The sequence below is a fragment of the Lepisma saccharinum genome, chromosome 18 (assembly GCF_977018435.1).
Source record: "Lepisma saccharinum chromosome 18, izLepSacc3.1, whole genome shotgun sequence".
Classification (NCBI taxonomy): domain Eukaryota; kingdom Metazoa; phylum Arthropoda; class Insecta; order Zygentoma; family Lepismatidae; genus Lepisma; species Lepisma saccharinum.
The window spans coordinates 31,375,817-31,403,260 of record NC_139246.1 but is presented as its reverse complement, the minus strand read 5'-3'; the positions used below and the strand labels follow the sequence as shown (position 1 = coordinate 31,403,260).

The following is a 27,444-nucleotide window of genomic DNA, read 5'->3' as shown; positions in this document are numbered from 1 at the left end:
TCAATTTCCAGCTTGGGTAACCTCAGTCAGGAACCTATTCTGCTTACGTGGCTTCTGGAACTCGCTTAATGGATAATCTTAAGTTGCACATCACATAAATTTAAAAAGAGAAGAAATATATAGACTCTTGTCGTGAACAAATTCACTTCCGGACGAAAAAAAAAATTCGCAAGAGGAGACTAACATTCAAGATTTATAAATGAAGGTGAGTTCATAATTCGTACAAAAATGCTCCCTTCCGTCGGGACGAAAGCACGCCTGCATATCTTTCGCCAGGTTAGTGCAAACAAGAGCTTCATTTGTTGCTATGGCAACTGGGGGAAGTGGTGGTGGGGAGGGATGTGGAGACACTTAAGTTTGAAAGGCCATTTCCGACGGCCCGCATCCGAGCGTACGGAAGATGGATGAGGGCATCGCTTGGAGGTAACCAGGGGAACGGTAAACGGTTGGTCTTTAACGAGCACTAACTGAATATATCTTTTTTGAGAGATGATTGTGCACCCTGATATACAACTGACCGAGATGTTCGAGGACAGATGCGAAGGAGTTACTTGTGCGAAATTTATGAAATTACTGTAATGAAAATGCTATCTAGGCGATTCCAGTCTCAAAAATAGGGGTGGCGGCTGCAAGCGGAACGCAGACGGGGAAGAATTTCCGGAGATAGACGAGAGCATTGACGCAAGCGCGCATGCGCTAACTTGGCGAGTCCTTTGGGGAAAATAGGGGTGCTGGCAGCAAGCGGAACGCAGGAGAGAAAGCAGTTTCTGCATTAGACGAGAGCATTGAAGCAAGCGCGCATGCGTAAACTGGTCAAGTCCAATGACAAAATTAGGTGTGACGGCCGCAAACAGAACGCAGACGGAGAAGCAGGTTCCGTGAAAATTGACGAATAGAGTTAAGGCGTTTTAACATAATACAGTAGCATCACCATTGCAAACAATCGAGAGCAAATAAATGAAACAGTGATCCGTAAAAAAAAGCAAATTTCTGGAGTTATTCTCATCTTCCGTAGTTGAGCGTTATTGTAAGAGATTCCCCGCATAAATAAATTCCTTCAATTTATTTTTCATATTTTTCCTACCGTACTTCGCTTTTCTGTCTCCATGACAGGTGACTAATGATTACATGATTTTCACGAAGAGATATACCTAAAGCAACCTTGATTATGGCTCGAACCCATATCCTTGGAAAGCAAAATAGTGCATCGATTCGCCAACGAGGAATTTCCAACTTTTTCAAGACAATACGCGGGTTACAGTTTAAATCCAGACTGAACAATTCCAGTGCTTTGCTTTAGCAACTCAAAATGAATGATTTAGCGAAGGGTGCCACTAATTACTTCCAATAAAAAATGAAACATCTTCTAATACACTCTCAACTATAGTGTGTGTTGCTTACGGTGCTACTTAAGTTCACTCTTCGCCGTAGAGTTTGGCAACACACATAACACACTACAGTGTAGCGACTGTTTCAGGTTCAGTGTTTCTCATTTTTAATGTTGTTTAATGTTTGCTGTTTTTCTCACTATTCTGCCATGGGCAATCTAATGGTGCAAATATGCAATGCCTTAAGATCTGGGCAGAAGATGTCAACAGAGGGAAATTATTTTATAAAAAGAAAGCTTATTGACTCACGGCTTCGCCCATAAGATTACAGATGCAAATCCCCAACGTATCATGGATGTTCCTTTACTAATCAATTTCATCTAATCATCAATTACTGTTGCATTGTAAACAAAAGATTCCGGGTTCGATACCCGGTGGAGACTTTAGGCGTGCACAGACCCTCTGATTAGGGGGGGGTAAAAGCCTTGATGAAAACTCAATCGGAGAAAGGTAAACTTCATTCCATTTCACTGTTTTATCGTACTGATTGGTATGGGACAGGGACCTATATACAGCGTGTCCAGACCTTCGAAAATCACTGTATTACAAGAATCCAAACATCCGTGGCACCAATGTTTTTTGCTCCCCCTTCTTTATTTCACCTGTCTGAGACTAATTTACACATAAACACGGTTTCGTGCAGCAGATTCAAAACAAGTATACGTAAATTATTAATTTCCAATAGTAACGGCTATTAGGGTACCTTGTGGCGGAGGAGTAGATGTCCCGCCTTTTCTAAAACGAAAAAGCAAACTGTCCTTGCCAACCGCTCCCTACTTTTGTCACCGCTACTGATTACACAATGTACGGGTAATTTATTCTACCAACACAAGTAACGGATGGAATGTGCAGGAGTGTTAATAACAAGAAATTTGCTAAAGAACGACATTGCGCACTTAAATTTCATAGGACGTAATGCACCTGCCTCCCCGTCCAAAGTTGCTTGGAACTTTCGTCGGCTTAATAGAGTATAATATTGTTTAATAACGGTGATAACACTCCTCTACACTAAGTCTCCAAGTGAGTGTATTAAGGAGTCGACTGCCAATTCTTACCTCCGCCCTGTGCGCACGCCTATGGTGGAGACACATAGCTGTTCGAATCACACTTTAAGCTGTAGGTTCAGTCCAGATTAGCCTTACAAAAAGTGTACGAAAACAAACTTCTCCAATCATCTGTAACCCTCATCACTTCGGGTAAGGTAAAGGTGCAGGAGAAACAACTTACAGTGTAGCAAACTGAACAGAAAAAATATGATTTCTTCAGAAGTATCCTAAAACGAACGACTAATGTTTAAAGTTATTGGTTACTTCCAAACATTACTGCGTAGTGATTACCTTACCTTCATATATAAGCCTCGATAAACATAACTCGAAACTACAAACTTGGAAGCAACAGCGTCAGGTAAATACTATATAAAAATCGGGGAAAGTAAATACAGCTTATGTAAACACTGATTGATACAACTTACCTTAAGTCGCATTCGTTGATCGGCACTGAGGTGTTTAGCGTCTGCAAAGAAAGAGAATAAAGCTTTTTTTCTGATTTTCAAGGCGAAAAAATCTAGTCTGGTTAAAATTTATGGCTCATCATCACTAAAGTACAGATTAACAATGTGAGGTATGTATATCCCTTCATGGTGTTTTCGTGATTTCAACCAATTTTGTACTTTGACTGTCTGTGAGGATCCTATCCATTGTGACAAGCTGAGTAACAGAAAAATTAATGTTATGCGAATTACAGGCGCATCATTTATTACATCATTTCTGCTAATAAAGAGATTAAGCTATGTATTTTACATGTTAATTAATACTTGTTTTATCATTACTATTTTAGCACACCTTCATGGCGAAGTTGTTAGAACAGCGCGCTACCACGACAGAGGTCCCTGGTTCGAATTCCTGGCTGTGCATAAAAGTTTCCAATAAACAGCGGTTTTGTAATTTGCTAACTAGAGATATGAAGGAGAGAATACGAATAATCATAGCAGAAGTATCTGAAGAAATGGATTTGCTCCTTGGAATCTTTAAATATATTGTTTTACGTCACCATCAACAAACGTCCCTTCATCAATTGCATCATATCGTCGCTCTCATCTTTCCGATTATCTCTGGAGAAGGAGAATGAAAACAAGTGTCTGCGCAAGTAGTGACGCGAGACGGCTCCACCAATGAACACGTAAGAGGGAATGGGATTGCGTGGAGGAATGGAAAGTGACTGCAGTTACCAGCCATCACATCAGCGTCGTTACTGCTTCGCTCTGTCCTCTCGCCCACACCTTTCCTGCTGTTATGCGTAGCTTTGCTCCAGGGATAGTCGGGACAGAGTGTAGCAAAGAAGTGGGAGAGAAGCGAAGCCAAATGAAACAGATGAATCTTAATATTGTTATTTGTATTGGTTAAGGAAAATATTGAGCCTATGAGGTCCAGCGGGCTGTACAGAACAAAATATTCTATATTCTTATGGAACACTAAAACTATCTGATATCTTGCAACTGGATATTCGTGACCCCAAGTTTACTACGCTTGAATTATTATTTAATGTTGAAGTCCTAACTCGAGCGCCACTTTACTTCAAAGAAAGTTCAGATAGACTATTTTCCCTCTCGCAGCCATATGGCAAGTCCACGTGGAGCCCAGTAGTTCCTCCCCTCAAAACTTTTCCTCCAATAGCGTCCGTTTTAGGAACTAACAGTACTTGTCAAGACCACGTGTACTAAATGAGATGTTGCCATTTCAGTTTTTTTAGAGATTTCTGAAGATGAGGTTTCGGTAGCGTTATCTTTGCTACGTTGTGTTATTGTGTTAGTGTTATGCTATTTTGTAATATAACATCGCAGTGAATGAATAAATGTCTAAACGCTACAGATAAAAGTGACATTAGAGCTTTTCGGAAAAGCAAGCCCTGGCTGGAAACCAAATACGCGCCCGGTCGGCTTCATCTCGAAGCAATGACGTTCGAATCAGGACTTTAACTATAACAGTGCATTTCATTTTCTAATGTGGCCCTTACCATTATGCTTTTAAAGGGGAAAAGAAGGGGGCCGTCACATGTCACAGAAAAATCACGACTGAATTTTAAGATCAATCCCTTCCTGGAAAGAGCCTCCAGGTAAAATCGATGCACTTAGAGCAAGAGGAAGTGACGCAAAGGATAATCGGCTTAGCAGCATGGGAACTGCGGCAAACTGATAAGAAGTTTAGAACGCCTTAACGAGCCGCATGTAAGGGAAAAGTATAAAAAATTGAGAATAAATTTAAAGAGGATTATTTCATCTCACGGGTGGGTGAACTGGAGCAACAGTTGAAATAGTGTTGTACTCGTTGTTGGAAGTTGCTTAACTAAAGTAACAACAACTCCCTCTGGTGGTTTTTCCAGAAGGTTCTCCTACTTTGGGTCTCAGAAAAACAAGTGAACTCTACCATGGTTGTAGACGTGAAACTGTTACGGCTACAGCAGAATGCTAACATTGTGCCACCCAACAACTTGCAATCTACTCACATGAATACGTGCATTATTTATCGTAAAAGCATGGTTTTAAGATTGCATGCATAATTACAAAGGAATTTGACAAAACATGGAAATAGAGTTAAAATCTATGTTAACATTTCTGCTTTTGTACTTAAAGTTTTAAAGCAATGTATTTTTGTAATTTGTGAAGCTTCCTTTTTCCAGTGTCGTTGATTTCAAGTTTCTGCTAATATTCACATAATATAAAACGACAGGTGCATTTTGCTTACCGCCATATTTGAATCCAATATGGCGGTGATTACAAAAGGAATGCTTTGGTGGTCTCATTTTTGTTCAGTACTAGGTGGGTGCGGGGCCTGGGGCATACAATATATAGAGGGCCCCATAACCAGATTTTTCTGAAGTCTGTCAAAATCAGATTTTTTATCCTTATTCCGAAATACAGATGACTTATATCATCACAATACGAGCATTAATGGATATATTTCTGATTATTATGTAACAGTATTAAGGATAAAATTAAGGTTAAATCTAAGAATTATGAGAGGATATTAAAAGTTTCTAAATTGGCGTTTCTTTGCATTTCCGATGTACCTATCCAAGGGGTAATAACTAATCATATCAAAATATTATCTTTTTGGTTATTTTCATTAAATGTTAGCGCTGTAATGAATTTATATTGCTTCATGTAATATAATATTTTCACATGATTTCATTCAATAGTTAACAATTAGTACATATTATCTGGTTTTACCGGCCCCGTGGCGGAGTGGTTAACACATCGCCCTACGCCGCCAGGGGGTCCCGAGTTCGAATCCCGGCCTAGGCATGGATGTTTGTGGTCCATTCGTCAATTTCATCCTGTCATCACTCATCCACATCTTCGCAAATTAGCCAAAGGTGGATCAAAAAGCGAAGTAAAATAAAGCAAATCAATTAATCATATTAACTATTTTTGATTGACATACAGGGTGGGCACAAAGTCGCTTTCCTCAAAACAAGTATTTTTTTCATTTATTGGGGAAAGCAACTTTGTGCCCACCCTGTATTTGAACACAATTTTTATATAAGGAGTAGTTCGTTTAGATTATAATTTCAGTATTTTGGATATTTTTAAGTATGTCAAAACAGTTCATGAAATCAGAAAATATCAGATTAGTTGCTTAATTGGAAGTAATAGCATCCTATGAAACAGTGGCGGCTCGTGGTCTGGGTTTATGGGTGTGCACCTTGGCCTTGCGTCCAAAAGAAGTGTTGTTATTCCAACTCAATTATTCCTGCCCGTTTCTGCTAATCGTATTTGCAATCCGAGTTTTCACGTACCTTTCCCTGATATGAGACGATAGCAGAGTTCTATTTCATGAAAAGTTAAAAAATTAAGGTTTATTAGAATATCGAAATACCCTAGTGATTTTTTTAATCGATCAGAGAGAACATGTGTTGTTTGGTCTCTTTCGTGACCTGTAGAAAATTCAGCATTCGACGACCTGACAAAATCACTCACAACGCTATACCGAGAAACTGCTATGGTTTGTAAAGGATAATAATATTGTGTAATTGCGGTGTTTTAATAATGTATATTATCTTTCTTCAATGTAAATATATCCTATCAGAAACCCAAGTTTAATGCTTCATAAACATTTCATCGCACACTTAAGTTAATTACCATTTTTAATGTACTTATTCACTTTAGTCATTGTAATGAGGATATTCGGTACCCTAATGAAATGCAACTAGTTTTTTCCAGCACTTTTACAAAAATTATCCCAAATCGGTGACATCATAGTACAAGTTACAGATTCTCGTATGCACTGAATAAAGAATTGGATTGACTGTTCTGTGACAAAAATACAAGCTTAAACTCTGATTATTTGAAATTTTCGTTTAACTTCCAAATACAAGTCAGAGCGTCCAAATCCACCAATTCGTATGACATTGTGAATGTTTTCAATTCATACCGCTGACATTTTATAAAACTATTTTTCCAGCACCTGTATCAACGTATTCCCCACTCATCGCATCTGGCTTTGCATGGTTGAATACGCTCGTCACTACACGCCACGCCATTTCTCCTTCCTTTCCAGCTCTCCCCTCATTCGGATTTCAATGCTTTGCTCAGAACCGCGTGAGATGAGAGAGATCAAAGTTTCCCTCGCTGAGGAAAAAAATCCCTCAATTTGCAATGATGCATGGGTTGTTCTCGACTCCGTCACACCGGCAAGGAGTGGAAAGATTGCAACACTACATGACGAAGAAGGAACAGCGCATGTCCGTAGCTACTATGTCACAATTCTTTGTGCGAAGCGAGTCCGAAAGCCCTTGATCCAATCCATAAGAGCCTTTCTGCTTCCTATACCCACCGTCTAACACAGCGCCATTTCGATGTGTAGCTGTGTGCACTTCCCAATTCTGTTCATGCCCATTCGACGCGAGTTACTCAGATAGGAAAGTTGGCATAAGGAAGTAAATGGAAGGTGATATTAGCAGGGAACATTTGCTGTTTTTAAGAAATGGTTTTCAATGAATAAGTAAATATAATAAAAATCAATTACATTGCACATTTATTTATTTTTATCTGGAGTTGTTTGAGGGGGAGCTCAAGTTGCCCCTCCGTAGGGCTGGCTCTGGTTCAGGACATACCATTTCAGAAGTTGGACACCACAAAACTTTAGATATTGGATTACAATTTGACACGTGATAATTCTCCAGTGTGTCTACACCTTAAAGGACATAAATAGACATTAGCGTATGGCCCGAAAAGACTTCAATATTACCAAGATTAATTTTATTCCCCAGGATCTAATTTTCTTTAATACGATCCCTTATTCATCTCCTCTTGTCGCTATTTTTACACGAGTCTCAGAAAGACACACACAACATTAATATTCAGTGTGGTTTTCTTCTGAAGCGCTCTGAAGTAATCTGAAGTGAGTTCCAACAAAGATATGAAATTGCAGAAGGGAGTAGATTACACAGAAGAGACATAGAGGGCGGGGGGTTAATACAAATAAGGAGACACATCTTGGAATGTTAAATAAGTCGGGTTAATACGTTTGGGATCATAATCAGGCTTAGTTATATAATAGTCCATGAATGCTGCATTGCAATGTGCTTCCTATTATCCTGTCCACGCAAGAAATGCATTTCTATTTAAAAAATTGCAAGTAAATGAATACGTTTTATGTTAATTTTCGTGACGCATGTATCCGAACGTGTATGTTACATGTACAAAGACATTCAAACCGAGGGGAAAAACTTCTATATAATACATTGAAGCTTAAATATCAATTTTTAGGCTCACTTCCTGTCTTAATTTAATCAACGGAACGCTTTCTATGTTTATTGCGAGTCAAGATACGCTCTTTTTTCATTGAAAGTAATCGTATACTTATTTTTAATAACATATATGCCCAAAATATAATTTATTGTGAATCTTTGTCTGAAGGAGATCCTGTTAGAGGATGTAAACGTTACGTGAATTCTGTTTAAGTATTTACAATAACTACTGCATTGACATAGTTCTTGAAGCTTTTTAGTCAGTACTTTTAGTGTTGTATTAAGCTTGGAAACAAGGCTTAGTAGGGTGACTCAGGTTTGTAAAAAAATATATGCTAAGAAACTAATACAATCAGAGAAGTGTATCTATAGTTCAATAATAGTAATAACTGTTTAAAATATGAGCATGATCAAATGTCTCAATCATTCATTACATACAGTAGAGCGTCGATTATCCGAACGTCGGTCAACCGAACGACCGCTTAACCGAACTGTGTACTCGCTCACTTTCAGATATCTGTAATGAAAAAAGTACGTGACTTAGCTGCTCGTAAGCGTGTAGGCTTGCTTAGACAGACCAAAATAAAGGATTTTTTTAAACGTTAATTTTGTGTACTGTGTGTATTGTTCATGCAAAATGCGTATGTAATATGTACATATTTTTGTTTAATAAATGTACCACATTCTATATATTCCTACTAAAGTTGCCTTTGTACGTTACTTTGTAATACATACTTAAAGAGATTCCTGTTTTTATGAATAAATTTACTGTACAGTACTTCTTTTTGGCAAATAAACATGTACAGTTCGATTATCCGAACAAACCAGTTTTCCGAACACCCATGTCCCCCAATTACTTCGGATAATCGACGCTCTACTGTAGCTAGTTCTCGTATAAAAGTTTAGGTATTTATAATTTTAATGTTTTGTAGGTAGTTTGTGAGAAATTTTTGTCATGAACCATGGTCATATTGTTGCACATCTGGCTTGCATACAACAATGGACAAAACTGAATGCAACAATACGCTGTAGAGGTAGTTTTGACGAGGCACTCGAAAATACTACTCCTGCATCCCCTTGTTTCGTTCTGTGGAGTTGTACAGTTCTGCCTCTTGAGTAGCCTGGTCTGAGGACCACTTGACATTTACAATGTTCCCTTATTCAGCTTCCACTCCAGCGCATTTGAAAGCTCTATGGGAGAACAAAGGAACGTTATATTGGCTCTTTTCAATATGAAGGAAACTTGTCATTTCTCTACATGGATTTTTAACTTCAATATTGAACGTATGCTTCAAAGGGGATGTTTCAGAATTGCAGTGTGTTTAGGATTCTTATCAGAACTTTGGGCTCGTCTTTTCTTGCAAATATGAGATATCTCGTGAACTACTAAACCTAGAGGGAGGAAATTTGCTGAGATAATAAACGGAGCAAAAATAGATAACAAACAAACGATCTGTCCGTCTTATAATCCCTTACACCTCATGTATCCCTTCAATATTTTAAAACAGGGTATGATAAGCGGATTAACGCATATCTGCAATGGAAGTTATTCAACTTTATGACTTTAGATGAATAATACGGCCAATTTAAAAGCTTCATTTTACTCCCAAATTTTATTAACAAATCTTTTGAGTAACTATAAATACCACAAAACCTATAACAAATTGATATGATAATTACAAAACTTCAACCACATTTTTCCACATTTATCGGTCGCGCTTAAACCTCTCGCGTTTATTAGTTCGCGGTAATTCAGTTCGCGTTTAATCCTGTAGTAGGTTTCTACGTTCTGCCCTTTCGCGCTTAATCCCGTGCTACGTTTCTAGGTTCTGCCTTTTCGCGCTTAATCCTGTGCTACGTTTCTAGGTTCTGCCCTTTCGCACTTAATCCCGTGCTACGTTTCTAGGTTCTGCCCTTTCGCGCTTAATCCTGTGCTACGTTTCTAGGTTCTGCCCTTTCGCGCTTAATCCTGTGCTACGTTTCTAGGTTCTGGCCTTTCGGGCTTAATCCTCTGCTACGTTTCTAGGTCCTGCCCTTTCGCGCTAAGTCCATTTCGCGCTTAATCTCTTATACGATTATTTCACGCACCCTTTCCAATGCATACGAAAATTCAGTAACACCATCTTCTTCTCTTGCTAACTCGGGCGCCGTCAGATCATCTTTTCCGAGGAACAGGTCGGTTGCAGAAAGATTGCAGGGTAGACTTCATTTCACGATGACAGAGGGCAGCAATTCTCCACACTCGGCAAGAACGTCCATACGCTGAACACCATAAAGCTTTCCTCAACCCTGGGTCATCACTGCTTCGACGATATAAGCGAAGACATAGACCAGAATCTTGAAGAGTAGAGCAATACCCAATCTCAGACGCTCGACGAATACTAGCGGCCAATCCACAGGAGACTAGTGAACGACCAAACTGGTATAAGACACGTTTCACTTGAGATGTACTTTTCCAGAACCGATTCCTAAATATCCAAGCTGAAGGCAGGAGTGCATAGAGATGTCTATTCAACTCTCACAACAGACCTTCTTTCAGCCCTGCTGCATTTCGAATAGAAGTCTCTGCAGTTTTCACGTGCGAAGGAGAAAACGATATTACGTCACACAGTACTGGAGTCGTTACAGGAATCTGTGCATCAACGCCGCGCATAGCGGTAAATAAGGGGAAAAAGCGAGTGTGCGTATATTTTCCACTTTTGTTTTCGTTTATATTTTACCCCAGTGAGATTATTACTGTCAAATACTTCTAGTTTCATGTGATTGAACATAATACCTAAAGGTTTATGCCAATTACATGTACATTATTGTTGTCATCATCAGCAGATCTATGATTTATATGTAAATACATACTTTTAGTATTAGGAATTACCAGTGAAATTTTGTAATATATTTATAAATAGTAACGTTTGTAGTGATTTAAGACAAATTTTATTGTCAATAATATTCCATATTTCTACCTTTAATACATAGTTTCACATATTTAAGGAAAACAAGTAATTTCAGCAGGTTTATTTCACATATTGTTCATATTATATTATTTTGGAATTGTTTAAAATACATAAATTGTGTAGCTCTCAGCTCAGTCCTTGTAGGAATTGCTGCTTAATGCGATACATATTATTTTCCTTGTTAAAATTCCCTTGCTTTGATGATTGACAAGTTCATTGCAAAAGAAAAAGCCACGCGGCTTATCGTCTGATGATAGTACATCTGTTTGTTATTGTTGGGGAAACCGGCATCGTTTGTAAATGTACAACAAAAGCAGCTGCCTGTCGCCCATTACAGTGAAGCAATAATACTGAAGGAGCAGTCTTGTGGTCAGTGCCAGATCTACAAGCCGTAACGCAGTGTTAATACTACGTCGGGATCGAAACCAGATACCCTGAATCGTCCCTTGGGTGGCGTAGCTATTCATTATTTATCTTCCAGAAGATTAACACTCGCTTGGCCTAAAATGAATTATACGAGGGGGTAAGTTCAAAGGAATGGCAAAAGAATTCACATATACAATTAATGGGTTTATACTTACCACTACTGAAACTATATGGACATTGTTAGGAAAAGGATGATTATTCCCACAGATTGTCCTTTTAATAATGGTAATTGTCACACATCTGACCTCCCTGTCAGAATTCACTCTGCTCATGCATCACTGTTTATTAATCAACCCCCAACTTCCTTACTCTCCCAATCCGCGATCCTCACTCCATCTCATTCACTCGCCAACTGACCTCTCCCCAAAACACAGCGTCTCTCAAGTCAATAACCTAACGTTTGCCTAATTACTTATTCAGCATTCCTTTTTCTCCTTCCTGCTATTAAGGATAATAGCAGTCTTGTCACTTCTACTCAACACCTTGGGTACGATACGAAGCCGCAAAACCCGGGGCGTGGACAAGTAAGCCTTTAAGGGGCCCGCAATCATTGACATAATAGAGGGTTCGCGTTAAAAAAAAAAAAGTTAATCAGGGGTACAGAAACGAATCTAATACAGCCCCTAATAAAGTTTAAGACCACCATGTCATGTGTTTATCAGACAAACAGAAAAAGTACATATGCGAGTGCTTTTCTTGAAATAAACACTTCAATACAAAATTGGAATTATTATGTAAAGTTATTCAAAGGTACATCAAGATCAAGAAAGTGTAAGGGCATATTAATGCACTTATAACTAATGGATGCAATTAAAGGTACAATTTGTAAAATCATTAAATCTGTACTTTGAAAATATACTTGTAAAGAAACATTTGTCTTGAAATTAGATGAATGAAGTGTGAATTTTTTAATAGTCAATAGGTCCACTTTTAAGTTTCAAGCATATGTTCACACGTTTGCTCACGCTGTGGACCAATTTCTGGCATTCTTGGGGCGTAATCTCATTCCATACTTCGGAAATAATCCTGCCTTGCGTACAGACGTTACCCTGGGGCGGCCGCAGCGTGGTGTATCAACCACTGTACCTTGCCCTATTATCACGTAGCTTGCGATTCAAACAGCCTGTTTATTATCAAGCGTAACGAAAACAGGTTTGGACTTGCACAATGGTGTTACTCCAGATATGTCTTTCTGCGCCATCTATTGACACACATTTCAACTAATGACTGATAAAATTTGTTCACTCCACTGCAGTCGCTGAGGAAGAAATTGTTATCTGAAAACCTCTCAGTTTTCGATGTATATATATATATATATATTATTTTTTGCGAATTTTAGAAACAAAAATATGAAACACGAGAAATTCTCTTTTTTGCGCCAAAACCTTCATTCATATTCCACAATACTGCAAAAAAAAATCAGTACTGTCATAACGACGTCGGTTACGTGTATACACATTCATCTGTACTTCAATGCTGGATTTTTCAGTTAAGAAATTTCATTTTCCACATTCGTATCTCAAGAACTACAAGACGTATGCTAATATATGCCTCACACACTACATTACTTCCATACAATTTTACTCCATATTTGTCTCAAAAACTTTCGGTCAGGACTCATTTTTATGAAAAATGTTGGTGGTGTTAAACTTTCTGTAGGGACTATATATACAGGTAAAGTTAAAGTTCCCTGTGCATATAGCACCGTACCATGAAGACACATGGGGTAGGGCCTCCCTTATTTTCGATATCGGACATCTTGCAGGTGATGTGATGAGCACCACGCCCTGACCGGCTTTACTCCCCTCCCACCTGATACCATTTTATTTCAGGCTAGGTGGGCCCTGGAGCCGCTTTATGCTGGGACAAAGCCGGAAAGAATCCGACCTCAGATCACGCACCCCGGGTCTCCCGCGTGGCAGTCAGGCTAGAATCAAATCAGGCTGGAATTTCACGAAAAATGCAGTGATTAAGTGCTCGGGGCACCTCCCTCGAAGGCACCAGACCGGGACGTCCCGATTTAATAGAGTCAAATCCTTATTTCTGATTACATAAATACGGATATTTGTTTTATAATCAGTTGGATTTGTGTAGAGAAAAAATAATTGAAGTCACCTCTGAAGGACAAATGTATATTGCAAAATCATGTAGCAATTTAAACTAAGAGACTATTGTTATTTTGATATATACACGTTCGTTGACATTAAGGCAATGAACATACAAGCAATTATTTATCGTCTTTAAAACCGTAAATGTTTTTTTATTGGCCGAAGGTGGAAAGTGGTGAGATCAGGGTAGAAACTTGAGGCTGGGGTTAACAGGGTGTGCAGTTGGGGTGCAAGAATCGACATCGCCTGGATGAACATTTTATTTGGACCTTCATTTTTATGTAAATATGTGTGAGATATTATTGATTAATTTGTCTTATTTTACTTCGCGGTTTGTGCCTCTTGGCTAATTTGCGAAGATGGGGATGAGTGATGAAATTTATGAATGGACATTTTATAAACAACCTTACCTGAGAGGGGCCCCTGGCGACGCAGCGCGATGTGCTAATCACTCAGCCACGCGGTCCGGCCGTGTGAGAAATTTATCACCTATGAAGGCTTGTAGGAATAAGTATAGTAAACCGAAAATGAATCAAATTTTCAGTCAAAAGTTACATGTAAAGTATTGTGTTGTATAATCACATAATCACAGTAGTATAGTGATTATTTTATCTAGCTAATAAAGTTCGATGTAACCTGATATATATATTTGGTGTCAAAGTTAGTTATTGTAATTACAATGTTTCAAAAGTTTTCTCTCAATGGAATTAGGTCCCAACTACCAAAAAAGAAGAAAGAGTCATCCTCCACTCACAAACAGAAATAAATTTATGCTTTACTTAGATTTGCCCCCCCCCAAATCTCTGAAGAAATCGGCGCCTATGAAACCATTCTGCTGCGAGCCGTCTGCGGCGCATGCGCGCGCAGCGAAGAGACTAACTGACTTGCTCATGTGAGCTCGGCCGTGCAACATACTACGCGCGCGTCTCCTATTATCTACGATATTAGACAGTTGTAATTACGGTTCTACATACCAATATGTATTCTTTAGTATTATAAGTATTCTAAAATCTAAATCGATGTACCGTGTTATTCATCTGGTAGAACTACGCCTAAGGTAAAACAGTTAACTTAAATTACCAGAGTATCAACGCATCAGAAGTCGGTCATTACCGCAACATATGGTCCTCCGCAAAACCGGATGAATTACGGATATCGGTAAACGACGGGACTGGTGAAAGTGCAGTTTAGTGAAGTGAAGTGATGCAGACAGTGAAAGTACAGTGAAGTTACAGAACAAAGCAGTTTTCCCGCCACTTCAGCCACGCCGCGCGAGGGGAAATTAGAGCGAGCTAGGAGAATCAACGGACAGCACGATCCAGTCACAGGGTTGCCAAGAGCAGAGGAATTATCAACGGCTGCAGATTCCATGTACGTGAGTAAATCCTTTTATTTTCCTTTTCCATGCTTGTTTGTTCATATTCCTAACCTTGCCTGAGAAAATGCCGGAAGAAAGTGAAATGCTTGAGAAGCTCGTGAGACAACGCAGTGTAATTCAAGGACAATTAACTCGGCTTCAGAACTACGTGTCGAATTATGACGAGGCAAGTGGTCATGTAAACGAAACTGTAGCCAGGCATAAGCAACTCGGCAGTGTTTGGTCAAAAGTGGAGGATGTAATGGACAAGATAGCCGAATTATCAGATGAGCAATCTCACGACGAGAAGAGAGCATCACTTGAGCAAAGTTACTTCACGTTAGAAGCTAAAATGCTTTCAATAATAGACAAAGACTCGACGAGAAAGAATAATACATGTAAGCCTGAAACTAAATCTCCAATCAAGCTCCCAGATGTAACTTTACCAACGTTTGACGGAAACTATACTCAATTTTCATCGTTTCAAGATATTTTTGTAGCCCTCACAGAAAAAAATGAAACCTTGTCAGACATACAAAGATTGCAGTATTTACGGCTTTCGTTAAAGGGTGATGCATTACAAACGATCGAGAATTTGCAACTCACATGTGCTAATTACAAGGTCGCCTGGGATTTGATTCAGCGCAAATACAATAATCCAAAGTTAATAGCCGCTGCTTACGTAAATGACATTTTGAATGTATCTTCAGTCACTAAGGAAAGTGTAACAGAATTAAGAAAGTTCACGACTACGATTAGAAGTTCTATAGAAGCATTAAGAAACATTCAGGGAGACGCGGACCTAATTGATATTTTTCTCGTTCAGTATCTTTTAGCCAAATTGGATAAATGTACGAGAAGAGACTTTGAGAAACAATCAAGCAATACAGAATTCAGTACCATCGAAGAATTGCTTATATTCTTAGAAGCTAAGTGCAACTATCTACAGAAATTCGAAGCAAATGAACCTTCGACATCGACGAAGCCGTTTTCAAGGTCACCAGCTGTTAGTAACGTTAAGTCAAGAACGCCACAAGCATCTAACACGTATTTTACTGCGTCGAGCAAAAGCTGCATCTACTGCAGAGATGCATCTCCTTTTCATCCTTTATTCAGATGCCAGTCATTTTTGGAATTGACGAATAAACAGAAATATAAATTCCTGCATGAGAACCGCATATGCACGAACTGTTTGCGTTTTGCTAATCACTCAGTGTTAAATTGTAAAGCCGGCTCTTGCAGGTCCTGTAGGTTGCGTCATCACACGAGTTTGCACGAAGAAAGGGGTGGCGAGCGCCGTGTACCTCCCCTCATTTCAGGAATATCAGCTGCGAACGAAGGAATCAGTGTTTCCAACCCTCAAGTCGGAGAGGGAACCAGTTCATCGTATTCAGTAAAGAATAAGAACCAGAATGTTTTGCTGGCTACTGCCTGTGTTCTAGCAAAGGACAAAGATGGAAAATACTTGCCTTGCCGCATCTTATTGGACCCGGGGTCTCAAGTGAGCCTCATTGGTATGGATACGGTACAACGTCTTGGGTTACGAAGACAGAGACAAAATACGTTGATACAGGGAATAGGTTCCAACTCTGTAAATTCACCTTATTCTGTGAATGTGGAATTAAAATCAAGATTCAATGAATTTACTGTAGAAGCACAATGTTCTGCCTTGAAAAATATTACTGAACGTTTGCCTGCAGAAAAAATGGATACTTCGACATGGGAGATACCTACAGATATTGACCTGGCGGATGAAAACTTCAATGTTCCTGCCAGGATTGACATTTTAATTTCTGCAAGTATATTTTTCGATATCTTACTGCCAGAGAAGATGTCGAAACAAGGACCTTATCCTACGTTACAAAACACACAGTTTGGTTGGATTGTAGTGGGTAACACTCCATGAACAACGTCACATCCAAGCAGATCATTCTTCATACAGGGTGAGCCGTTGGAAATCATTTTACATCGTTTCTGGTCGGTGGAAGATTTGTCGGAAGAAATCATGTCGCCTAAAGAAATGAAAATGGAAGCACATTTTCGCCAAACTACAGAAAGGAATGAAGATGGCACTTACACGGTACGCTTACCTTTGACGGAAGATAGATTAGCATTAGGGGAATCTTTGGAATATGCACACTCCAGATTTTTACAGTTAGAACGCCGACTAGATAGAGAACTGGAATTGAAAGAAGAATATGTGGAATTTATGAACGAGTACGAGAGATTAAACCACATGCAAGCAGTGCAGAAAGTGCGAGAGGCGTCAGCAACGGGAGGCATCCGATATTTCATCCCCTATCACCCAGTTGTGAATACAGCCAGCTCCACGACGGCGGTACGGGTCGTATTCGACGGTTCAGCAAAAACGACCAGTGGCCGGTCACTCAATTGTCTACAAAGTGCAGGACCGGTTCTACAAGAGGATCTGTTCGGGTTACTGCTTCGCTTCAGGACTCATATAATCTCACTGAAATCTGATATTGAGAAGATGTATAGGATGATTCATATGCACCCTTCTGATAGGAAACTACAGTGTATATTATGGAGAAAATCTCACGACGAACCACTGATGATCTACGAATTAAACACTTTAACTTATGGCCTGACATCTAGCTCATATCTAGCAACTAAATGCCTACAGCAACTAGCGACAGACGAAATGCCCAACTATCCACAAGCTGCTGAAATACTCAAAAGAGACTTTTATATAGATGACTTGCTGTCAGGGCAAGAAGACTAGAATCAAGCCATTAATCTACGTAAAGAACTGTCAGCATTATTATCGGCAGGAGGATTTAAGCTACGAAAATGGGCATCCAATTCTGCAAGAGTAATGGAAACTATACCTTTAGAGCTACGGGAAGTTAAAGACACGATTCTGTTTAACGACGACAGTACAAAAACTCTAGGTGTCAATTGGAATATCACCGCTGACACTCTTTGCATATTAACAGACGGAGATTCAGCGCTAGCGCCAGAACGCAATGCTGAGTTGGCTACACTCGCACCCGCGAAGAAACATCATCTTACAACCTACCCCCTACGCAGCGATCAAGCAGAGAAAGCAGACAACAACGCTTGTTGTGTAAACAATCACCCAGCTATCAACAATCAAAGATACAGTACGGCTGCTGGCTGCAGCAAACCTCCTTACGATAAACAAAGCTTTTCGACGATGCGTGCAAAGAAAGAAAACAATTTGCCCTGCTACGATTTGAACGTTCAAGAAGCATTAAGCAAGCGCAGGGTTGCCAGTCAAATCGCGCAACTCTTCGATCCGCTCGGAATTATTGGGCCTGTTATTGCATTGTTTAAACAGTTTCTACACAAACTATGGAAGTTAAATATATCCTGGGACGACGAGTTACCTTCAGATGTATTAAACGAATGGAAAGCTTTACAAGCACAAATATGCCACATTTCAGACATTAAGGTTCCACGATGTATTTTGCCTAAAGGGAAGATAATAAACATTCAAATTCACGGGTTTTCTGACGCGTATGAGAGAATGTACGGCGCGTGCATTTACGTCAGAACTGTAACTGCAGGAGAAGTTAATTCACGGTTATTGTGCAGCAAGGGGAAAGTTGCACCGATTAAGAAAATAACTTTGCCTCGCCTTGCACTTATATTGGCAAAATTAGTTAATAAAGTGATACCTTTATTGAATCTCCAAATAAACAAGGTATATTTATATACAGACTCGCAGATTGTTTTAGCATGGATTGTAAAGGACCCAGAGACATGGAAACCCTTTGTGGCAAATAGAGTGGCTCAAATACAGGAAGATACAAAGGTGTGTGATTGGCGGCATGTAAGGTAAAAGGATAATCCAGCTGATATGTTATCGAGAGGAGTCGAACCCCTGAAGCTAAAGGAAAACTCACTTTGGTTCCAAGGACCAGTATTTTTAAGCCAATCAGATCAAGATCCGAAGTTGGCCATCAACGACATCAGTTTTGGAATGAATCCACCTACAGAAGTACCAGAACGAAGGAAGGTGAAAGTAACCTCATTGGTAACTACACACAAATCAGATGAAATTCTTACGCGATTCTCTAACATTTTGAGAATGATAAGAGTTATGGCACTTTGTCATATTTTCATTGATAATTGCAACGAGCCACAGATACGTGCATTAAAGTAACGCAAGCCTTATTCTACGCGAAGGAAATAGAAGACTTGACTCACGAGAGAAGTTTCTCCGAACAGTGGAATAAAAGATCTGTATCCATTTCTCGACGCCGATTCCATTATTCGCGTGGGCGGACGTTTACAAAACCGCGATCTAGCTTTTGAGGCTAAAACATCATCTACGAAGAGTGATGGGAAGCACCATACTAACCTACGAAGAGTTAAGTACTTTACTTTGCCAGATTGAAGCAATATTAAATTAGTAGTGTAATTGATGATACAACCAGGACCACTTACAAGTGTACAAAGTATGAGCTTATATAATTAAACAGCCCGATTTGCCCACACTTAAAATTATGCCAAGATGCCCTTATTCCCCAATTCTTCAAGTGTGATATGTTCATAATTCTAAGAATTTTGAATCCTAGTGTACAAAGTATGACCCCCCTCAGATTGATTTGCCTACACTTATAAAAGGCACTTCTGTGAGATTGTTGTCCATAAATTTGTTAAAAATATGCCCCTCTTGATATTTTTTTTGCCCACACCTAAAACTAGGCCAAGATACACCCCTACCCACACACACACACACACACACACACACACACACACACACATGCATCATGTTTTGCAAAAAATTATTATCCAGCATGATGCAACAGACAAGAGCTCTTGCATCATGCTGTGCAACAAATTATTATCCAATATTGTGCATGTGTTGTTTTCTGATTGGTTAATTATGACATAATGTGATGATGTGTTATATTCTGATTGCTTTGTTGCTTCAGATGTTTTAATCCATGCCTAGGGTATATAAAGAGATTTTGCATTACTCCTCACCCAGTATTGTGAGAGTGGCTGAGGAGAACAGATGTGTTGTTACAGTGCTTCTCATACTTACATGCCTGTTTGGTTTATTTCTTATTATTCATATTAAATATATTTCTGGTATATTGAACAAAAAGGGCTTATATTTTGTATAAAAAATCTGATATTTGTTGCATCCAGCTTGTTTGTTGTAATCCACTCTTATTTAGAGTCAGGCTTATATCTGTCCCAGCCTGTTATACAAAAATCAATACATAACACTCGGCGCTAGGTCATTGCCATTCTAGACACGCATGTCCGTGCAGGTATTTGTGCTAGGTCAGTGTGGATCAATATTTATTCTTTTTTCCTACTTGTAGGCTATAAGCTTTACAACCTGTCATAGGTTTATTAAGTATAAAGTTTTGATTTGGACCCCAGGAAATTTTATATAAATACCAAAGCCAAAAATATTAACACACATACACACATACACACACACAAAATATGCAAATCACACTACTGAAGCCAACTGATATTTTTATTAAGCATAGAATTTTGATTTGGACCTAAGGAAATTGTATATAATAAACAACAACAAAAATGCCAAATCAAAAATATTGTAATCAATGCAAAAAAAATATATCCAGCCCCAATTGGGCTAAGCATCAAAAGATTTGTAATCCAAACAAATGCAGAACCCCCACAAAAATTTGCCCTAAATGCCATAAAATATTTAGCAAGGCTTATTTCAATAGACATGTAGGTTCTTGCTCTGCACAGTTATCAACATTGCCCCCACAACCATCTGCATCTGGTCTAAAAAGGAAGCATGAAACACCTGTTAATGCTTCACCGGCAAAGCAGCCACGCTATGAACCCATCCATAGCAGTTTTAACAGCCAATTAAGAGATTATCGGTTTGAATCAAAGCAAAAATGTGGAATTAAGAATTTTTTGAACAGTATAAATCCTGATGTGCAGGCAATTCTAAATGTACAAAATGGGTCTTATAAGCTGTCCCTCAAATTGTTTGCACAATATAAGAAGCCAAATGGCACAAAATTTACACAGCCCCACATAACAGAAACTGTACCGGTATATTCAAATGCAAATTCAGACAAAATAATAAGCAGTTTGATAGATCAATTGAATATTAAACACTCTGAATTTTCAGCAAAAGAGTCAGGATGGAGCCTATGCGGTTCTAAACACAAGTTATATGTTAATATTTCTGAATTCAACCCATTACAAGATTCCACTTATGTGCCATTACCTGCCAATATCAAAAACAAAACAGCCGTGGTTAATATAAAAAATAATGACCAGAAATGCTTTTTGTGGTGTATTTTAGCTGCTTTGTATCCAGTTTCAAGCCATCCTGAGAGAATAAATTATTACAAACAACATGAACATGATTTTGATGAGGCAATGGGGGGTTTAGAATACCCAATGTCTGTCCAGAATATTGATAAATTTGAAAAAAAAGCCAGGCACATCAATGGCAAACAATTATCTATTAATGTATTTACTTGTTCTAGTGGCCGTGACAATTGCTTGATAGATCCTCTCAGAATCAGTACACTTGATGATGAATCTGCTGTTCCGATTGATCTGCTCTTAATTGAAAAGGATGGCACAAATTATTACACTCTGATACATAATCTTGAAGCTTTAGTCAGAACACAACTAGACAAAACTCATAGAATATTCTAGTTGTGCAGAAGATGTTTATCTGTATTTGATGGTCAAAAAATGGTGAAAGGGGTTCGGGAAGAGAATGCAGAAATTGCTAAAAACAAGTTAATTGAGCATCTGAAATACTGTGACAATTATAAACCTGTTCATATGGTGATGCCAATGCCAAGTGAAAATGCAAAATTCAAAAACTTTGAAGCCTTGTTGGAACACCCAGCATATATTGTCTGTGATTTTGAATCAAACCTCAAACCTCTTGCATTCTGCAATTCAGATCCTGAAGAATCTTCAATTACACCATACCAGCTACATGAACCTTCCAGTTTTTATTATGTGATTGTACAGGATGTTGTTGTTACTAAAAAAGATTCATACTTGGGAGCAGATGCCATCAAAGAATTTGCACAAAGAATAGAAAATGATTGCCATAACATAGCATCTAATGTTTTATTAAAATCAAAACCCATGTTGCCTTTAACAGAGAAACAGATTGAAGATTTTAACAATGTAGAAAAATGCCCGGTATGTGATTCTGAATTTTCAGATACAAATATTAAGGTGAAACACCATTCTCATACAGATGGTAAATTCTTAATGGCCCTGTGTAATAACTGTAATATTAAGATCAAGAGACCAAAATTTATCCCCATATTTTGCCACGGCGCATCCAATTATGATTTTCATCATTTGATCAGGTACGAGGGGTTTAACAAGCAGAATTTAAATATTTTAGCAGAAAATGATGAAAAATATATTGCCATTAACAAAATAATTAAAGTTAATGGTGTTCCTATTCACATAAGATTTCTTGATTCTTACAGAATTTTATCGACTAGCCTGGCTACACTGGCCACTCAATTATCTGATGATCAATTCAAAATCACATGTGCTTTGTTTCCAAATCAGGACCTGAAATTAATTAGGCGGAAGGGTGTATATCCATATGATTATGTTACAGATTTTTCTAAATTTGATGAGTGTGCTCTGCCACCAAAACAACAGTTTTACAGCAAAATCAGAGGATCTGGAATCACTGATGATGATTATCACCATGCCCAATTGATGTGGAACAATTTAAAATGCCAGACATTTGGTGATTATCACATGGCATATTTAAAACTTGATGTGACCCTCTTAGCTGATATACTTCAAGCATTCAGAAAATCTTCAATGCAAAATTATGAACTAGATCCAATATATTTTTACAGTGCCCCGGGCCTAGCATGGGCTGCAATGTTTTTAAACACTAAAATGCAATTGGATCTGATCCAAGATCAGGACATGTATCTGTTTATGGAACAATGTATAAGAGGAGGCATGGTGCAATGTTCTCAGAGATATGCCAGAGCAAATAACAAATATATTCCTGATTATGATCCAGCACTGCCATCAAATTATATACTGTATGTAGATGCAAACAGCCTCTATGGTTATGTCATGATGGATAAACTGCCATATGCAGGGCTTGAATGGGTTGAAGATTTCAATATTGAAGATCTTAAAGATTTTGATGACAGTCACTATGGTTTATTCTTAGAGGTTGATCTGACAATTCCAGATGATTTACACAACAAATTTTCTGATCTGCCCCCAATTCCCGAGGTTCAGTGCTCACCTGGCTCTAAACAGAAGAAGCTCATGATGACACTGGAGCCAAAACAGGGTTATGTTATATATTACAAAAACCTCCAGTTCCTGATGCATCATGGTGTTCAAGTGACCAAAGTTGGAAAAGTTTTGAGGTTCAGGCACTTAAAATGGTTGAAGCCATATATTAATACAAACACAGTGCTTCGAACATCTGCAATGAGCCAATTTGATAAGACCCTGTTTAAATTGATGGTCAATTCAGTGTATGGCAAAACAATTGAAAATGTCAGAAAACATACCGATGTTAAAATAATTACTGACCCCAGCCGGAGCAAAAAATTGATTGCAAAGCCCAACTTCAATTACAGAAGAATCTATGATGAAAATATGGCTCTTTTCAACATGAAAAAAACAAATATTAAATTTGATAAGCCTATTTATTTAGGGGCTGTGATATTGGAATTGGCCAAATTACACATGTTAAAATTGTATTATAATGTGTTGAAACCTTTTTATAAGGATTGTGTAAAATTGATGTACATGGACACGGATAGTTTTGTTCTTGATATTAAAACAGAAGATGTTTATAAAGATATGGTACAGCCTGCATTGTTTAAATATTTTGATACCAGTGAACATACAGAGATTGAACCCCAAAACAAAAAAGTGCCTGGCAAGTTAAAAGATGAGACACTTGGTGATGTTATTGTGGCATTTGCTGGGTTAAGAGCCAAGATGTACAGTTTTGAAACATGTAGTGGTGTTGTTGCCAAAAAGGCCAAGGGCATTGGCAGAGTAACTGTTGAAAAAGAGCTCCAATTTGAAGATTATAAAAATTGTCTCAAATCCCAGAATTTAATCAGAACATCAGAAAATAGAATTCAGAGTGTGGATCACTTATTGACTAGCAATGTTGTAAGAAAAGTGGCTCTGGACCCACATGATGATAAGAGATGCATTTTATCATGTGGCATACATACTCTACCATGGGGGCATTGTGATTTGAAAAATGGCAATCAATGCCCAATTACAGAGCATGATTTGAAATAAATAAACATGCCTACGAACTTATTTGGGTTTAAAAAACAAGGTATTATGGAGCTGCCAACACCACAACCCTCTTCTGATATAATATCTAAACTGAGTGGTTTCTTAATTATTCATCTGAACAGCATACTTACAGATGTTGATGATGAAACAGGTAAAACATTGTACATATTTAACAATAATTTAAATCATTACCAATTACCTGTAGGTGGGCAATTGCAATTTATTACAACCCCTGAGGGCAATGTCAAGATTTCAGTAGGGAGAAATATTTATAGAATTAAGCACTCAAACATGATTTCTGGCACTGTTTATACTGTTTCTGCTGGTGACTGCTTATATATTGAGGTCCCGGGATCATATGACAAGCTTATACCCTTTTTTATAGAATTAAGAATCAGATATTCAATAATAAATAACCACTAAAACAAAAATGCCTAATGATATATTTGGCCATACAAGGCATGAAGATCACAGTGATGAGATTCTGATGCTTGATGTCAGAGTCAAGAAATTAAGAAGTGATTTACAAGCTTTACAAACCACACTCAATGCCAGTCTTCAATTAGAAATTACAAATTTACAATCACAATGCATGGACCCTCTTCTTAAAATTGATTCTGAACTCAAATTGCTGCTTCAAAAATATACTGATCTGGCAACATTAGATAATTTTCAAAGTTTAGAAGAATCTGTAGCAGCTCTTCAAGCCAAATTTAAGACCCAGGCCACCAACTCTGAGCAATTGAAACAGCAATTGGAAGAGCAGATAAATAATGTCCAGACACAGCTCCAAACAATTGTCAAAAGCATAAAATCACAAGAGATTTTGATCTAGTGATTTCCACTCTAAAGGAACAGATTCAATCACTCCAAATACCTAATCTGGATCCTCTGCACAATGCCATAGCCGAGGTTAAAGAAAAAATTGAGACACTTGAAAATTTTATGAACAATTTGCCATCTTCTGATGCTTTGAGTGCAATAACTCGGAGTGTTGCAAACATCAAGCTGCAACTTGAAACATATGAAGATTTTGGAAAAATTCAAAGTACCATAACCCATCTTGAAGGTACAATAGCAGCAGTGCAAAGTGATTTGGCAAATGTACAAGAAACTCTAGAATCTTGCCTGCCCGGTATTGTAGATACTCTTGTTAGTGTCCAGCACCAAATCACAAAGCTTGAAAACCTCAACACTGAATCTGAGCTCTCTCATTTTCATCATTTGATTGATGATATTCAAACAAAGCTTGAAATTTTACAACAATCCACACCAACTCAGGCGGATATAGCCCTGCTCCAAAATGCTATGCAAAATGTGGCTGATGCTTCTGAATTAAACAATGTAAAATTGGCACTTGAATCTTTGCAAAATACAGTATCAAATCTTCCTACATCACAGGAACTTAAAAATATTAAGAGGGCAGTGAATCGCATATTGAAATCAGAAGATATCAAGAATATCCAGACAGAGATCAAACATCTCACTCAGACAGTGGCCACTCTACCAACCAATCAACATATTAATGAACTGCATGCCCTGTTTGAGGATATCAGAAGACAGGTCCATGATCTTACTGCTCAAAATTCAAAATTGGCAGTTGTTGAAAATTTGCAACAAATTGTAGCTAATATCAAGCAACAGCTAGGAACCATGGAATCCAATCAAGCAAATGCCCTGTCTGTTTTTGCTACCCAGCTTCAAGAGATTGTGCAACAATACAAGAAACTTATTGTGGACATAAAAATCAAGCCAGGCCATGTTGATGTTGTTAGGACCATCAATGAGCACCTTGAATCTGTAACAAGCAGATTGCTTACAGCAGAAAAAGAAATAACAGGCATAATCGAGAATCCAAAACATACAGTAATTCTTGAATTGTACAGCATCCCCAACAAAGAATATGATTCTCCATTTACACCAGGTGGCAAAATATATATGCTGTCCCCTGCACAATTTTATTACCAATTTTTTGTTGGGGGCACATTGAGACCAATCAAGATCAAATATTGGTTTCAACCACAGGCACACCACTACCCCACCTTATCAATAACAAATGCTGACAACAAAGCAAAAATCACCAGTGTAGAGTTAGAAGATTTTACAGATCCCAATACATTAGAAACAGCCTATGTTGAAGATGATGGCTCTCTGGAATTTAAAATACAAATAGGGGACAAATTATATTTAGAAAATCCTGTAGTATCAGCTGCTGAACACCCCATAGTTGCAATATTCTTGTTTACATATTATGTCTAGAAAAATTATTGTTGACGAATTACACAGACAGGCCAGACATAATTTTAAGAGACTCCCAGTAGTCACAAAGGGCATAGATGATTTATGGCAAGGGGACTTGATTGAAATGGCAAGTGGACAGTTGAAAAACTTAGACAAAATCAACAAGGGCTACAAGTATCTACTCACTGTAATAGATACATTTTCAAAATTTGCCTGGGCTGTGCCACTCAAATCCAAGACTGGAACATGTGTTACAGAAGCCATCAGAACAATCATCAATCAGAGTGGAAGATCACCGCGCTATTTGCAAACAGATAATGGCAAAGAATTTTATAATTCAGTGTTTCAACAATTTATTAAAAGCCAGGCAATACAACATTATTCAAGTTACAGTGATCTCAAAGCCTCAATTGTAGAGAGATTCAACAAAACCCTAAAAAATCTTAGTATAAACAATTTACACTTCAAGGTAATTATAAATGGATTAATATTCTTCCAGAACTTCTACATAAATATAACAACTCGGTCCATTCCACAATCAACATGAAACCCTCTGAAGTAACTTCATCTGATGAGCAAAAATTGATCAGCACTGTTTATTATCCTAAATACCAGCCAACAACAAGAACGGCCAAATACAGGGTGGGTGATCAAGTAAGAATCAGCAAATATAAGCACTTATTCAAAAGAGGCTTTACAAGAAACTGGAGCACTGAATTATTTACAGTGGTTCAAATTAAACCTGGGACCCTTAACACATATATAATAAAAGATCACCGAGGAGAAATTATCAAAGGCAGATTCTATGAAGAGGAGCTCAGCAAAACTAAACAGCCTGACACATATCTCATAGAAAAAATCATCCGCAGAAAAGGCAACAAGATACTTGTCAAATGGCTAGGACTTCCAGAACACAGCTGGATCGATGCAAACAAAATAATAAT

At 38.2% G+C, this 27,444-nt stretch overlaps 3 protein-coding genes across 3 annotated transcripts in view; 2 read left to right on the top strand and 1 right to left on the bottom strand.

Annotated features, from left to right (window-relative positions):
• The window catches only part of LOC146001944 (ras-like protein family member 10B), a 408,584-nt gene that overhangs the window by 262,211 nt on the left and 118,929 nt on the right, over window positions 1–27,444 (bottom strand). The window contains exon 2 of the mRNA XM_083139665.1: window positions 2,860–2,900. The gene's annotated coding sequence lies outside the window, so the exon portion shown is untranslated. The remainder of the gene's footprint in view (window positions 1–2,859; window positions 2,901–27,444) is intronic.
• On the top strand, window positions 15,063–16,883 carry LOC146002196 (uncharacterized). Its single transcript, XM_083139913.1, has one exon. It carries the CDS (start codon window positions 15,063–15,065, stop codon window positions 16,881–16,883), a length of 1,821 nt encoding a protein of 606 aa, XP_082996039.1.
• LOC146002195 (uncharacterized) lies at window positions 16,983–17,720 on the top strand. The gene has a single exon (XM_083139911.1). The coding sequence runs from the start codon at window positions 16,983–16,985 to the stop codon at window positions 17,718–17,720; it is 738 nt and encodes a 245-aa protein (XP_082996037.1).